Source organism: Cydia splendana, chromosome 1 (genome assembly GCF_910591565.1).
Source record: "Cydia splendana chromosome 1, ilCydSple1.2, whole genome shotgun sequence".
In the NCBI taxonomy this organism is placed as follows: domain Eukaryota; kingdom Metazoa; phylum Arthropoda; class Insecta; order Lepidoptera; family Tortricidae; genus Cydia; species Cydia splendana.
The window spans coordinates 3474453-3491019 of record NC_085960.1 but is presented as its reverse complement, the minus strand read 5'-3'; the positions used below and the strand labels follow the sequence as shown (position 1 = coordinate 3491019).

The window sequence follows — 16567 nt, the reverse complement described above, 5'->3', positions numbered from 1 at the left end:
AGTTTTAAATGAGGCAATATGGTGTATTAAATTAACTTTAATTTGACGTACAATTTGTATGGGACTGATGACTGAAAACACATGGAAACATGAATTTGGTTTTACTTCCGTTGAAATTCACTGTTGACTAAATCACTGCATACAGAACAAAAAGCTTCGGATAGATGTTGTAGAGTACAAAAATCATGTTTTTAGTATATTTTAATAACTTTAGAAATTGATCATAATAATATTAGAACGATAGTATTATTAGTTTTATTTGTTACAAGTAAAAACTACTTTAAAATCTTGCGTTTTGTATACATAATTAATGTTACTAACAGATGTAACGCGATTAAATTTCATTATTCATTGAAACGTCGGAAAAAAGGTTAAAAATGAAATTTAATCGCGTTTGACCCGTTAGTAACATTAATTAGCTAAAAACTAGTTATTCAGTGAAAATCTTTTCGGCTACAAATCAAGATGATGCAAAGTGAACTAGATATTTGTATAATATGTAGCGAAATAAGACCATTTTGTAAAGTACCCCCCCAAAAGATGGACAGTAGGCAGTATTATTCAATTTTAATGCAGCATTAATAAGGAATTTTGAGTCTATTCTTATCTTATTGTTTTCGGGGGCCCTTGCTTGGATACACTTCGATCCATAGGGATCTTTTGCGCAATTACCGCCTAGAAAAGATCCGTCAACTACTCAAGAGCTTTTCCCACCATATATCCCTGTGCCGGATGATAGAGCTCATGGTTAGCGTTTTAAAGTCCTTTGGTTCAAGATATCCTGCTCCAAAGTCCTTAATTATTTTTCTGGCGAGGGCGTGACATTCACAAATTAGGTGTTTTACTGTCTCTCTTCGCCACACATACGACAATCGGTGTTGTCAGAGTGTCCCATCTTGGCCAGAATTCCTTTGACCCCGTAATGTCCAGTAAACACCTTGTTATGATTTGGAGTTGTCTTTTGCTAAGTTTCCAAAGCTTTTTGCTCCAACCGGAGTCTACTCCTTGCATAAAGAGCTTTGCGTGCTTTAGACCCGTCAGACTGTCCCATTCTTCCTGATGTTTGATCTTAGTATGGTCTTTAATAGCCGTTATGATGGTTCCCTGTGAGAGCCCCACGAATCGTTCCGGACCTATAAGGTTACCTAAAGATCCAGCTCTGGCAAGTTCATCTGCATTTTCATTGCCTATGAATCCCTCGTGCCCTGGGATACATACCAGTTGCACTCTGTTTTGCCTTCCAAGCTGGTTCAGAGCTTGGACGCCATTGTATACCAGTCTAGAGTCCACTAGAGTCTATTACTAAACGACGTGACATAGGTACCGGATAAAAACTCTTTACTTAAGTTATATTTAAGAAAAATTATTTGAAGAATCTGTTACGCTGACGACATCCTCTATTAAGTAAATAAATATAAATATTAGGGGACATCTTACACAGATCAAACCTAGCCCCAAACTAAGCAAAGCTTGTACTATGGGTACTAGGCGACGATATACATACTTGTATAGATAAATACATACTTATATACATAGAAAACAACCATGACTCAGGAACAAATATTAGTGTTCATCACACAAATAAATGCCCTTACTGGGATTCGAACCCAGGACCATCGGCTTAGCAGACAGGGTCACTATCCACTAGGCCAGACCGGTCGTCTAAGTAAGAAATAAGTTTCGCAAGTAAATAGAGAATTTTGAGATTTTACTCTTGGGTTTATGATAACATGCTTCTGCAGTTACAATATCATTTCACCACACCAGCGGATAAAGGCTCTCTTGATTGTTCCAAGCTGATAAGATAGTTGCATTTTATTCACATGTGAGGCAAAGTAATCAAATGCAAATTTTGAGTTGTTTTCTTATGTTTGCTGGTAGAATTGGCTTTTAAATGATGATTTTGAATATTAACATTTAATAACATTCATTTTGAATCGATTCGCTTTGATTTTGTTTGATATTTTACAGTTAGTATTTTCCTCGTGTTGGTGTAGTGAAAACCTCGCTACGCTCAAGATTCCATTTTTCGAACCACGAGCGTAGGGAGTCTTTTTGTCTGTAATTTTATTAAAGACGTGATATTGGTGAAATGGACTCTATATTGGCAGTGATATTTCACAGTACCTATATACCTAAAAATTCATCCGGTATGTCACGTCGGTTACTAATAGCCTCAAAACTCCTTATTAATGCTGCATTAAATAACAATGCCCACGATTGTCCGTCTTTTAGGGCCTATCTCGCCACATATTATACACATATATAGTTCACTTTATTTGTAGCCGAACACATTTTCACTGAAGACATTTCTATTTATACCGAATACCAGTTTTTACTTGGATCAATTCGACATTTTCAATTTAATCGGTTAATTTAGTTCCACAAAAACGAAAGGCGAACGCATCTCAACGGTATCTCAATAGAACAGTTCTTTAACTGGTAACCGAAACGAAATCCTTTTCGTTCCCGGGTTTATGAACGAAACCGGTTTGAAAAATAAAACGGTTTCCGAGCCCTGCTACTATTATTATAAATTATTAAATTATACTATAAATATCATTTTTGTACTCTACAACTTCTATCTGACGCTTTTTGTTCTGTACGCAGTTCACTGAAGAAATTACTATTTCAATCGAATACTAGTTATTACCTAATTAATGTCAATAACGGGTCTAACGCGATATAATTTCATTATTTTACCTTTTTTCCGACGTTTCAGCGAATAATTAAATTTAATCCCGTTTGACCCGTTAGTAACATTAATGAATTTAATTAAGTATACAAAACGCGAGAGTTTAAAGTAGTTTTTACTTGTAAAAAATAAAACCATTATTACTATCATTTTACTATTATTATTAAACTATACTAAAAACATGTTTTTTGTACTCTACAACTTCTATCTGAAGCTTTTTGTTCTGTACGCAGTTATTTAGTCAACGATGAATTTCAACAGAAGTAAATTTAATTCATGTTTCCATGTGTTTTCAGTCTTCAGTTCCATACAAATAATACGTCAAATTAAAGCTAATTTAACACACTATTTTGTCTCATTTAAAACTTTTTTGTAATGTACGAGATACTTCGTAAAAACTGAATTTAAAAAAAAGTATCACAAAAAAATAAGAAAATTTACAATATTTCTTTAATTACTAATTCACGGTCGACTTTATCGATATAATATGTAAACATAATTTTAAGCTCACATATAGAGCTTTTGTTTAAAAAAAATTGCAATGAAATCGGACGAATACTTCTCGAGTTACGGCTGATTTTTTAAACTTAATATCCGCCATCTTGGATTGGCGGCCATTTTTGTTAGCTACCATTTTGAGATGGCAATCATGGTTTTTTAACATCATAATAAGCCTATCTAACTGCTGTGAAAAGGAAACTTGGTACCCCCAATTTATACCATTTTCAAAAATTTGACCAGCTGGCCCATGGACTAATTAGTGCGATAGAGCGACAGATAGCGATTCGTTGTCGCAGCGCAAACGATTGGTATCTTGGCTAGGCATAGGCATCCACATCCAGTACAGTACAGACATGAGGCTCACAAAAGGCATAAATGGTAACAAAGCTAAATTGAACCGTAGACTAACTGATAAGCGATCGCTGTACAGAACATGACGGGAGATAATGTCAGTCCATGCAGGTCGAGCGTACTCGTACGTACAGTCAGCAGCAGATGTTGTTAAGCGGACGAGGTGTTCATAATGATCTAGACGCGACTTTATTGTTAAGGGAATTAGAGCGTGTCAAGGTAATTTTGAACACCTCGCCCGCCTAGCAACTTCTGCTGCTGACTGTACGAGAAGAGCATTACAGTGATTAAAAAACATTGAAAAAAAAAAAGATGTGCGGTAGGTACCATGCACATGCGGTAAACAAGTTTTTTTACGAGCAAGTGTCATGAAAAATAAATTAGTGTAAATACCAACCTACACATCTAGCTAATTCTAAAAAATATTACGGATTACGAATTCAACACAATTATATTTGTCAATATGGTCTTCACCAATGGCACTATGGACTCCTGTCGTTAGCTACACAAAAACCTCCCCTAACATTTAAGGCATAAGGTCTACGTCACGTCCACAATCAGGGTGCGAGGTGAATTAATGACACTCATTACTCTCCTGTCTTATTAAACCGGCATCATTAACTCGTTAAACACGTGTTAAGTGGAAATAAGTGGGGAAAAAGGATAAAAATTAAAGTGTGATCCTTTCTCATGGAAATCCTTTGGGATTAGGGTTGTGTTGTGCCTTAGTCCTTTTAGATACCTATTAGTGATTATTCTTTTAGATACCTATTAGCGATTATTCTTTTAGATACCTATTAGCGATTATTCTTTTAGATACGTACCTATTAGCGATTACGCTTTTTTGGGATTTAACACTTACCTAGACGTACAATATGGAACGTTCATGAACTTTAGGGGGCAGCACAGAAGCCTCCTGTTTATTATCGCTAAAAATAAATGGCAAGTTTACGCTTCCAATGTAGCCCACAAGATGGCAGAACGTACATTGCACAAGAAAACGTAGGTGAACGTAGAGAGCAGCGCTTGCTTTGGCGTGAAGTGTCAATGTACTGTTTATGTTTCGGATTCAAGCCACAAGATGGCAGATCCCCCAACGCGCACGGCCCATAGGCCCATAAGAAATATATTTTCAACGTAATAAAACAGTAGTAGGTAGTAGTAGTAACATTTTAGTATATTGGTGTAGCAATGCCACCGAGACAGTAACCTGCAGCTTCAACTTTGGGCCGAATGAACGCAATAAACGATCGACAGCCCGATTCGATGTTTCCGACCGAGCATCCCTACACTACGTCAAACTCTTTATTGTACAAAAACACATTATAAAGTAACTTACAATTCGCAAAGCTAAGTACAGTCAAGTGTAAAAATATGGATCCCATAGTTCTTAATTTGCTGACATAAGAGCAATGGGACATTATTGAGTATGATTTGTGCACCCATATTTTTACACTTGACTGTACAAAGGCGAACTTAACCCTTTAAGGGATCTCTTCCAGTTAAGCTTCGTATCTTTAATGTGAGGCATGTGAGCTTTCAAATACGAGTAAAGTAGAAGTAACCCTAGCGTATAGAATTAATCGGTGCTGTTAGTAGTGTAACCTTCGATGACACGTTCGCGGGTGGCACCGGCTAGGGCGGCTAGATTAGAAGAATAATTACGTAAAAAAACTAAATCGGGGAGGAGATTCATGTGAACGCCACGGGAGGTGAACTTACTTCATTTGGGCTTTCATCATGAATTAGAGTATTTAGGGGACAATGACATTTCCTAGATAGGAGTGCCTGGAAGAAAGTGGTATTAAGCGTTGGTAATCACGAACCCAGAAATGAGGATACGACTGGAAAGAAGAAGAAGAAGAAAGGCATTTCCTCAAATAGGTATGCGTAATTTTATGTAAACAAAGTTGGGGTGAACAGTTAGACCAAAAAAAGTCTGCAACGATTTTGATATGCAGTGCAAATGTTATTTATACGACATAATAATAGATGTTGGTACAGGCGTTAATTTTGCCAATTATTGATTATGGCGACGTGTGTACAACGAATGCCACTCAAGAGTCCCTTAATAAACTTGAACGTCTCCTCAACAACGGCATACGATTTATCTTTGGCTTGCGTAAATACGATCGTGTTTCCTATTACCGTCGCCAGCTCAATTGGCTCTCCATCCGTCGCCGTAGATCGCTTCGAATACTTTGCACTCTATTTTCAATCTTGTTTGAGCCTTCTGCTCCTGGATATCTAAAGAATAAGTTCCTGTTTGATACTCCTCGTCCCGGCTTTGAGCTGCGTACATCTCGTGTTCTCAAACTCTCAATTCCTGTTCACCGCACTGGGTTTACGACTAACTCCTTTGCTGTCCAGGCGAGTCGTCTCTGGAATTCACTCCCTCTCAATATTAGACAAGCCCCGAGCAAGTTAGCTTTCAAGCGGTTGCTACATAAGTATCTGCTGAAACAAGAGTTCGAGTAGTGTCCATCATTATATATCATATATTATGAGTATGTATGAAATATGTAGTAGTATATTAATTATATATGTTCTAGTATTTTTATTTGTGTATTCTATATGTAGTTTATCAGAATTATTAGTTGTTCAGTTGTTTTCCAATGTTCTAATAAATGCCTCTGTTCTCCTTGTACCATTTTTACATGTCTCTGTTTGGCCCAATGGTTGACTGGTAGAGAATGCCATTAGGCATTAAGATCGCCATTTGTAGTTGTACATTATTTTTATGTTATGTGCAATAAAGTTTAAATAAATAAATAAATAATAGAAGTTTGATGTTTAAAATAACACTTGCACTGCGTGTGCTATCAGAATTGTTGCAGACTTTTCTTGGTCTATCTAGCAAAGGGTATGCAGGAGCAGGACTTGTTTATTTATTTTTTTAATATCTAAATCATAAATGGCCGAGATATTGGACTTTATGTTGTAGTACCTACTTTGGATACCTACACATTTTCGAAACTTAGGGTGAGTACATGTTATTGGCATTTTGGATGTATACATAATTTGCCCGTAGCACCGGAGCAGACGCAGATTGAAGAGCCCGACTCAATACTAGAGCCCCATGATAAGCCCGAGGTTTTTTTATGGGTACTCTGACAACAATATACCTAGGTATGCAATATACAATAGTAGTTTGTGTTACAAGGGGTCAAAATGATATATTTCCGTCAAGGGCGTCCATTGAATCCTGAATGAAGCAATCCGATGCTCACTACGTTCGGGATTCTATTGTACAATCCTAAGCGTAATGAGGGATTCACGTGTTAACGCCCAAGACGAAATAATTTTGATACCGTGTGACACATACTGCTTTTCACATCAACTATGAGGAAAATAAAAAAATAAATAATTGAGGAAATTATCATGTATCAAAACACTATTTAGGGGTCATCCATTAATTACGTCACACGAATTTCAAGGTTTTTTGACCCCTCCCCCCATCCTTGTCACACTTGGTCACATTTGGCAAACCCCCCCCCCCCCTGGTGTGACGTCACATTTTTTCAACGAAATCGGCATATCGAATTAAGTATTATTAATTTTTTGTCGAAATATTAGTAAATTTATAACCCAAAACTGATTATGAAAAAAAAAATTAAAGTAATAAAAACGATTATCGTTCCAAAAACTTGTTTTTGAACTGTACAGTAAATAAAATGATTAAAATAAAATTTTGGTTACTGATGAAGTTAAAGGGACGTCACAAAGTTTGTGACTCCCCTCTCCCCCTTGTCACAACATGTCACATTTTCTTGACCCCCCCCCCCCCCCCCAAACATGTGATGTAATTAATGGATGACCCCTTAAGCTAAAAAAATTGTATGTAAAAATGAAAAAAAAATGTGTCCTAGAACAGAAAAGTGCCACTTTGATCCCCCCTAGCAGGGAGGAAAAATGCCACTTTGATTCCTCCTAGCGGGAAGAAAAAGCCCTTTTCCGAATAGGTGATGTGAAAAAACCCAATGTCACTCCTTTTAACATATATGTAGATTGACTGTAAATGTTAATTTAAGGAATAAACAAACTAAACTAAACAAATGAGAGGAGGCCTGTGCCCAGCAGTGGGATGTATATACCTAGGCTGAATTATTTATATTTATTTATATAAGTAATATACAAATATTTAAATACATAGAAAACACCCATAACTCAGGAACAAATATCTGTGCCCTGTGATTCAAACCCAGGAACATTGGCTTCATAGGCAAGGTAACTAACTACCAACTATGCCAGACCGGTTTTCAATGTAGTTAATGTTTATGGACCATAAAAGACTGTAGTTATGCAGAAAACTACCAACTCAATTTTTTTATCAGTGCAGAAAGCGACCAAAGCTACTGAGTTAGGGTGTCTGAGTTGGTCGCTTTCTACAGAACTACGGTCTAATATGCAATAATTTACTAATACTCACATTCTTTCTTCTTTAAAATACATTGTATGGATACAAATGCACCCATAAAGGAGTTTTAGAAGGCTTGCTGGCACCACGGTCCAGGTAGGGTACCAGAAGGCAGGCAGTTTTGTGGGATAAAGTGTTTCTCTTCTTTGGGGGTAGGTAACAAATTGACAATGTGGCTATATTCGGGGGTATGCTATTTTTTAATTTAGCTAATATTTTTGCAGAATTCTAGTGCAATGTAGCTTACATAATTTTTATATTCTGCTAATTAATCAAATACTATCAGATGCCTATCAGTTACTTAAGTTTAATAAATCCTTGGAAAAAATCACAGAAACTGACACAATTTATCTTTATCAGTTGATCTAATGCTGTAACTAAACGCAATCTACTGTCAAAATGTTATGTCACTTCACTCAACGCTATTTATAAACAACCTATGCGCATGCGTACTAAACTCTACTTTCTGGACTATTTATACTTGCTGAGGTTATCCTTTAACAGGATATTGTATTATGCTGTAAATCGGCGTCTAATTTCCTTCTAGGAATCACGCTAAACAAATAGAAAAGGAATTTACCTTAGCTTTGAGAGCGTAGACGGTGTTACTCCTTGAATACGTTTTCGCGGCGTAAAACAACACACTTCCGCCGAACAAACACGCACACGTATTAAACACATTTCGATACGTATTATTTATCTTGGTATTACTCAAATTTCGACTAAAAACTGGCGAAAACTGCACTTTTTTGATTAATTTGCTAGAAGTACGGCTTAACGTGGCCATGTTGGTAGAACAGCTGATTGACAGTTGTGTGCGAGCAAGAGAGTGCTATACACCTTGTTGTAAAATTGAAAGAAACAAGATTTCGCGCATGCGCTGTATTGTCTGTATTATGATGCGGCTAAATTAAGAACAGTGAGATAATTCTTGGCTTACTTAATTTTGTTGGTTATGCCAAACTGTTTTATAAATTTTAATTTTCTATTACAAGTTGCTTAGGTTTAGCCATTTGCACTAAGTAATAGGTAATCAGCATAGTATTGTAGCCTGTAGATCCAAAAACTAAGTTATTAAAATAAGAATTGCCATAATTTTGATTTTTTTTTAATGAAAATAAAACACATCAGTATCATTATTCATTAACTTAATTCTATTCAATTGGTATCTGTCACTGTATATTCTTCTTCAATATCTGTACTTTGGTTAGGTGCTTGTTCAACAACAACCATGGTTTCCTCATTCTTATCCTCAACGCTGTAATTCAATACTCGTTTTACAGCGTCCGCACTATCATACATCCCATACTCTGCTTGCCAGAGTATTGTTGTTATAAGCTGCTGTAAATTCCCTCTAGTCTTTGGTAATTTAACCTTTCTTAATTTATTAGCAACATATTCACCAAACACAGTATATTCATCCTTGCTAGGTACTTGGTAAACTATTTGCTCCGGTTCATATTGTAATTGCGGTTTGGGTTTATACGACAAGCGTCGAGGTGGAGACTCTATTTCTCTTTTGATCTGTTTAAAAGGCATCTTTCTGCGTTTTATGGTAGGTTCAACGGTTTGGTATGTTTCCTCTTCGAGCCACTCCTCGTCCGTAGCCCTGCTGTCTCGCATTTGCCTCACTAAGTGTATGCCAGCTTCGTTGACTTCTTGATGCTCTATATCCGATTCATTTTCTAATGCATCTACCTGTAAAGAAGTAACATAATATTGCAATAGAGGTATATGTGAAAGTTTTTTATTCTAATATACCCTATTTATTTAACAGGAAAGCACAATACTAAAATATTTATTATAAAGTCAACGGAATGGAACATAATAATAACGAACGAAACCTATAATAATTATTTTGAATCTTGCGTTTGGTTCGTGAAGTCAGTAAAAGTAACTACTCGTAATAACTTTACTATTTTGTTTCCATAAACCCGGTATGAACTCGTAATCTTAAATCTTATGATAACGATGACGTTTCATTATAAGAGGAATCGACTGACTGCTGATTCCAATTAATCGATTCAATGGTGCAACCGACCGGTGCAACCCTCAAATCAAAAATCGATGATCGTAATGAAAATGATCGATCATTTCCATTCGAAACAAGTTGATAAGAGTGATAAGAGAACATAACCTTAACGTAACAACATAAATACCGTTTGTATTTCGATATGGGGCATTGAATCTTCTCCAGTGATGTTAGAATCGTTTTTAACGTCAACTGACACTGAATAACGTACATTTTTATCCTTGTACTTTCGTCTAGGTTGGACGGAAATAGTCGAGTCTTCTGTATCCTCTGCGAAACGTAGTGTAGATTCATCCAGCGTTCCGTTGTGTACGAGCTCCCATTGCAAAGGATGTTTACAAGTCAAATGGGTTCTCATATTGGTAGTGTTTCCGAAATACTTGTACTGTTGATCACATAATTTACACAGCACTCCAACAACTCTTTTATTCTCTTCTAGGCGATCAAAGAATCGCCAGGCAACTGAAGAACGTTTCTTCATATTAATTAATTAAATCACCGACAGAGCTTAAAAATTTACCGCGTAAACCAAAACAAATATTACAAACGATTACTAAAATCTCGATGGTATCGAAACCGCTTCCGATCACGAGTACAAATTCACATGCAACAAAACAAAATGGCGAATACGCTTGAGTGAAGTATCGAGTCGACTTCATCGGGCAAGCGCGACAACTGCTTTGGGTTTGGGTTCTCTCTCTCTATCTCAGTATCAAGGTATATGACTGTCTCGCTCATTGCGCATTCGATATTCGAATGGTGAGGTGAGCTCGTGCCAAAGAGTATTATAGTATATTGCTCGTGCTGCCAACATGACGATTTCATTTAGTTGCGTTTACAAGGAATGCTAGTGTTTACATACTTGAAATAGAATTGATTAAAAAAAAATGTAGTAACGCGAATTTAGTAAAAGTACAAATTTTGTACATATAGATGGTCAAGCAAATCTTGTCAGTAGAAAAAGGCGCGAAATTCAAATCTTCTATGAGACGATATCCCTTCGCGCCTACATTTTTCAAATTTGCCGCCTTTTTCTACTGACAAGATCTGCTTGACCAACTTTATTTCATTTGTAAGTAATATAAAAGACAAATATTTATAGCCGGTTCGAGCGCCATCTTGATGGTCACGCGTCGTGATCAATTGCTTTGTTTTTTGCTCATTAATATTGTTTAAAGTGTAATATCGATAGCCTATTATACAGTAAACTAATGTGGTAGTGTGCAGTGAATGGAGAATTATTCTTGAAGCACGTTTAACCATCATTTTGGAGTCAACGGCCGGTTGTCCACTTGTTTCTTGTAAAGTCCGCTATCGCTTTACAAGAGCTAAATCACCGTACACTGTCTTTTACTAACCGTACAATTTGAATCGTACCTAATACCCTGCTACTACAACCTTGATACTGGCGAAATAGCCCTGAATGGGCTGAAGCCATAATTTTTAAAGGAATGAATGAATGAATGACAAATATTTATTATAAAATTTGCCTTTAAAGATTCTATCAAATTATCACACCAACCAACGGAGACGCATGCAGTTTGATACTTATTAAATAAATGAAAGCTTATACCAAAGAGCTTATACTCACGCGCTAAGCATAAGAGCAATAACTCATTTTGAAATCTCTTTCAATTGTAGAACATATCGTACAAGTACAAAGTGAATGCCATTTCACTTAAGTTTTTTATTAACTTAGTCTCAACTCTTCAACTGCTCACCACCTTGCTCTCAACTCTCAACAACAAAGCTGCCGCGCCAAGCATAAGAGCCGAGGGCCTACTACGTTCGACGTGTTGCCTCCCTGTCACACTTACGAACGAATTTACAAGTGCGTCGAACGTGGTTCGCGGTAGGGCGCGACTCTAAATGCCTTCCCGCTTCGGCCGGCAGTCAAAGTCACGGCATTTTTACTCAAGCAGATAGGTAGATTAGGTAGGTATTCTTGTTGGGACTCAAAATATTGACCTTGAATGACCACAATGTCATATAATCTCTTTCTGTCAGTGGCGTAGCGTGAACTAGTCTAACCGTGGGCGAAGTCGCATCTGCGAGGCCCTTTTCTGTCACTGTGCCCGAAGGGTCTCCCGCGTGGCCCCCTTGGGGCGCGAGGCCGTGGGCCGTTGGGCGCGACGGCCCACTTCGCCCACGCCTATGTTCGTTTCTTTTAGCATTAGAAATAAGGTAAACAATCTTGATGTGTCTTTTAATTGAAAAACACATTTTAAAAATAATTTACGGCAAATATGTAACAATTATGAATCGAATACGATCTTTTATACTCTTCTGCTTTCATAAGTAATAGTTACTGATTTATAAAAAGCGTTTTCAATTAAAAGACATGTCAAGATCGCTTATCTTCTTTCAAGTTATTTCTAATGCTAAAAAAACGAACTATAGCTACGCCACTGCTTTCTGCAGGGTGATTATCTTTAAGTTAAGACTGTACCTAAATAGCTGATTTCAAGCGATGCAACGTTATAACGTTACGTACGTAACGTTACCTACCTATAGGTAGGTATAATTTCAAGAGAATTAAGTACTTAGAGAAGAGACGGCAATTATACGATTGAATGTTTGAATGACACTAGACGAGACAAAGAGAAATCCATGCATGTGATTCACTCAAGGACTCAGTTTAGGTATGTAGAGTTAGACCAAGAGAAGTCTGCAACGACTTTGATAGCACGTGCAGTGCAAGCGTTATTTATACGTCATAATTTCACAGAAGTTTCACGTTTAAAATAACACTCGTACTGGGTGTGCTATCAAAATCGCTGCAGACTTTTCTTAGTCTAACTCTATTTATACATTTTGTCGCTGCGGATACGGTAGTAGAGGCAAAGGCAATATTGCTGCCGCAAATCTTTGGGTAGGTCGAAGGCATCGAGTGGTTATATGGGCCGTCAACGGGTTAATCAAGTCTAGGTCCACTGTATATTCAAATTAAAACAAAATGCTGTTTATAGAATCGTTTTTATTTATTTGTCGGTATAAGTGACTGTAAAAAGTTATTGTCTAAAAGTTTCGATCAATCTTTTGGTTGAACTACGTATAAAGGTTTAAAAATTCTACCGAAACATTCTAATTATCCAACATTGAATTTATACAAATTATATTTTGTTAACACATTTCAATTTTCAAGATTTTTAAATGCACTTGGCAAACATGAATTCTCATTAATAATTATTGTAAAGTTATCGAAATTAATTAAGTAATACTGTTTGACTCCTCTTGTCCTTATATTTAATTTCATATTATATTGTTTTAAATAAATAGTGATGCATTTAAAGTTGTCTTAGTTCCTCGCTAGATGTCTCTGGGCTTAACCTTTTTTATTGTTAATGCATATTGTCTATGGATCGGTAGGAATGGCCCATTCGGGCTTTATTATTTATGGCACATGTGCGTAGCGCAGTTTATAAACTCGGTAAATAATAATTAATCAACCATTTTTTCTAAACTGCTTACAAACTATACAGGCTGAAGAATAATACAAATATTTAAGTAGGTAGTCTGATAATAACATGATTTTGTTCTATAATATCTTTCTTATGAGAGGTAATGTCATAGTTTTTTTTTATAAAAATATAAATTCAAGATCCAGCATTATTATTCGTCCTGTATAAGAAGATAAATAACTCGGTGATCCAAGGAGGTAATCACTATATTGAATTCTTACAATGAAATTTACATACAAAGACTACGAAGCTACATACTGCAACCCAACAGAGCCGTTTTCACAATACCAAAATACTGTTTCTATACTAACGTAAAGATCGATTGATAATTTACAATACAGCAACAAGTCAATCGAATCCCGATAATCGAATAAGTTATTCTCGAAAAGGACAAGAAATCGGTACGTGCACAACACTAGTAGTTTTTTTAATGTACAAGAGTAAATGCTTTGTTTAGTTCCAGATTTAATGTCGTTTTCGCTGACGCTTAAATATTATACAATACATAAATAATTTCAAAATATCTTTTGAACATACGTACATAAAGCTTGCAAATATATTCACATAACTTGTAAGTGAACGTCGTTCGCGATATAAGTTTAAACATAACTATGTACAAGTATTCAATTAAAATTAAATATATAATTGGTTCGGCGCGGCGGTAGGTTCGTTTCAAAAAGCGAATATCCAAATACCTTCAGTAATATTTACAGTAAAAACCAGCAGGCGTATTATGGATGGCTTTATCCAAGTTTATCTACGTGATAAAATAACTGTCACTTTTTAACACCGCGGGATAGACAGTGACGGATACCGTTTTATCACGCTGTCACGTAGACAAAAACGACCATCATATCCGTACTGCGGGCTCAGCACGGTTCCATTTTTATCGACTATCGCTATGCGCGTCCCTTTCGCACTTACATACTTGTTAGAACGTGACAGGCATGGTGACAAGGGATAAAAACGCGACCGTGCTAAGCCGCCAGTTGTTCGGACTTGTTACCTATACGTCACCTACCAAACCAACGTTTTTGCTATTTGAACCTTGAACCTGAGAATGCTTAGCTTCAATTATCCGTCTAAACTAACTTTGCACCGACTTGAGAACAGAGTATGGGAATGTCATTATAAACATCATATTTTCACAGAAATTTGATATTAATGATGACATGGGCACATTTTGTCATAGCAAATGCCGTGCAGAGTTAGCTTGGTCCAACTAGTAAAATCAAGTTAGGTCAGTATTTTACTCCAATGTATTACAATCTAAGTAGGTAATCTCATATTTTAAAAGGCAGTGTATTAAAAAGTGACGTCACATTTTATGTACCTATTCAGGCGATATCTCTTGATTTTCATCAAACAAATCGATCGTCGACGACGTTCAGTGGTACCCTTACGAAGTTCTAGCATGCTGAGTTTATCGCATTTTGTTTTATCTTCGAACAAGTGACTGTTTGTTAGCATTGCGATATACTTAGTATGGTAGAGTCTTTGTGAAGGACTGCGCTAAGGAGGGAAATACGTAAAATCGAAACAAGTCATCTGAGATTGTAAGCATAAGCGGTTTTCTGTAAATCGTCATACAAGTGTCCATACATTGCACAAGCAACCAAAAAGCAAAAAGTTTTTATTCGCCGTCAATACAAACAGGGCGAAACAATTGCAGAATATTTTTATCAATATCGCAATAGAAGTCACAATTTCGGACATCGCAGGACATATGACAGATGACTCCTTTCGGTTATACGTCTGTAGTCGCGTACCTATTACAATCCATTTAATCACAATATTTGCGTTCACACACCATACAAAGCACGTATTGTCAGAAACGGACTTAAATATAATACAAGTAACATTGGCTCACTAAAGTACAAGCGTATGAAATCCTACATATCTACATCGGTTGGAACTAAGGGAGAGAATAAAAAACATCAACTAAAACGTTAACAAAATACGACTTTCTCTATGAAAAATAAAATAAATAATTTACAAATTAGATACAAGTTTTATAACTACTAATAGTCACATTTTTTGTTAATATTTATCACTACTTGGATGGTCGAGGCGAGCGCGAACGAGTGCGCGATAAAAAGTTTAGCGCATATATTTTATAACGGACATAAAACGAATGTACGATAACAATATTATGCTAGGGAATCTTTTGCACGGTTACACACTCTATGGTCATAACGAGACTAGAGAAACTAGTCTATCGACCCATATTGGCCAACATTACGAAGTGTCAATTCACTTCCGCTGGCCACAATTATATGTATTATCTCGAAGTATTTTATCACAAGCCGTGAGCCCGCTCGCCTCAACCGATCCGACTTATTGTTAGGCTGTGTTCACATACGTGTCAATGTTTTAAATCTAATTATTTTGTGCAACGTATTCATAAAAAAAAATTCGCTACTCGCAATAAATTGTATCAAACGCATCAGTTACGCGTCTGAAACGGATTCCCTGGTACAGTGACATGTATGTGGAGCCAGCTTTAGAAGCAAGCCGTCCGGTCGCACGTCCCTTTACACTACCATAGCCTAGGCCGACACCTACTTTACTCAGTCCAATATTTTCAGTCAATTTCTTATGAAATTACACGTCCCGTCTAAGTACAAATACCTAAAACTCGTGCTGGTGATGTTAATTTAGTTTAAACGAATACAACTATACTTTGTTACTTATACAGTCAGCATCAGAGGAAAGCGGACCAGATTACTCATCAAAGGTATCTAACTACCATTCTTTAATAACTTAACAAAAAGGGATAAGTGTCTAATGTTCTATGTCCTACAGGGTGGCCAAAAAATAAGTGTATTCCCGTTGCCAGGGAGGTTTGGGGATTATACTGAGAAACTTTTACTATAGGACCAACCCCAAAATCGCGAAAAAAAAATTTACCCTCCCATAGAAAATGGACCAGCCAAAATGTATGAAACAACCAATTTTTTTCCGCGATTTCGGGGAAAAGTGGCTTGGTATAACCCAAAACTTCCCTGGTAACGGGAATGCAGTTATTTTATAGCCAACCTGTATATAGATCCCGGTTTTTCTACATATAGAACAATAAAACTGTGACAGATATTTATGAACCCGAACTA

At 36.6% G+C, this 16567-nt stretch overlaps 2 protein-coding genes across 5 annotated transcripts in view; both read right to left on the bottom strand.

Annotated features, from left to right (window-relative positions):
- Positions 1–8792, bottom strand: part of LOC134789560 (calcium uptake protein 3, mitochondrial) — a 126097-nt gene extending 117305 nt beyond the window's left edge. For all 3 annotated transcript variants that reach the window (XM_063760135.1, XM_063760141.1, XM_063760147.1), the window contains exon 1: positions 8545–8792. In XM_063760135.1, the coding sequence (XP_063616205.1) occupies positions 8545–8751 (207 nt within the window). In that variant the 5' untranslated portion in view covers positions 8752–8792. The remainder of the gene's footprint in view (positions 1–8544) is intronic.
- A 264-nt stretch (positions 8793–9056) lies between these two features.
- LOC134806787 (uncharacterized) lies at positions 9057–10627 on the bottom strand. Of its 2 annotated transcripts, none has more exons than XM_063780142.1 (2): positions 10124–10627; positions 9057–9662 (listed from the first exon to the last, which is right to left on the bottom strand). In XM_063780142.1, exons 1-2 carry the CDS (start codon positions 10475–10477, stop codon positions 9123–9125), a joined length of 894 nt encoding a protein of 297 aa, XP_063636212.1. In that variant the 5' UTR covers positions 10478–10627; the 3' UTR covers positions 9057–9122. The 2 variants fall into 2 exon arrangements, with proteins under 2 accessions (XP_063636212.1, XP_063636221.1); XM_063780151.1 differs by having other exon boundaries at positions 10208–10625.
- Between the last annotated feature and the right edge of the window lie 5940 nt (positions 10628–16567).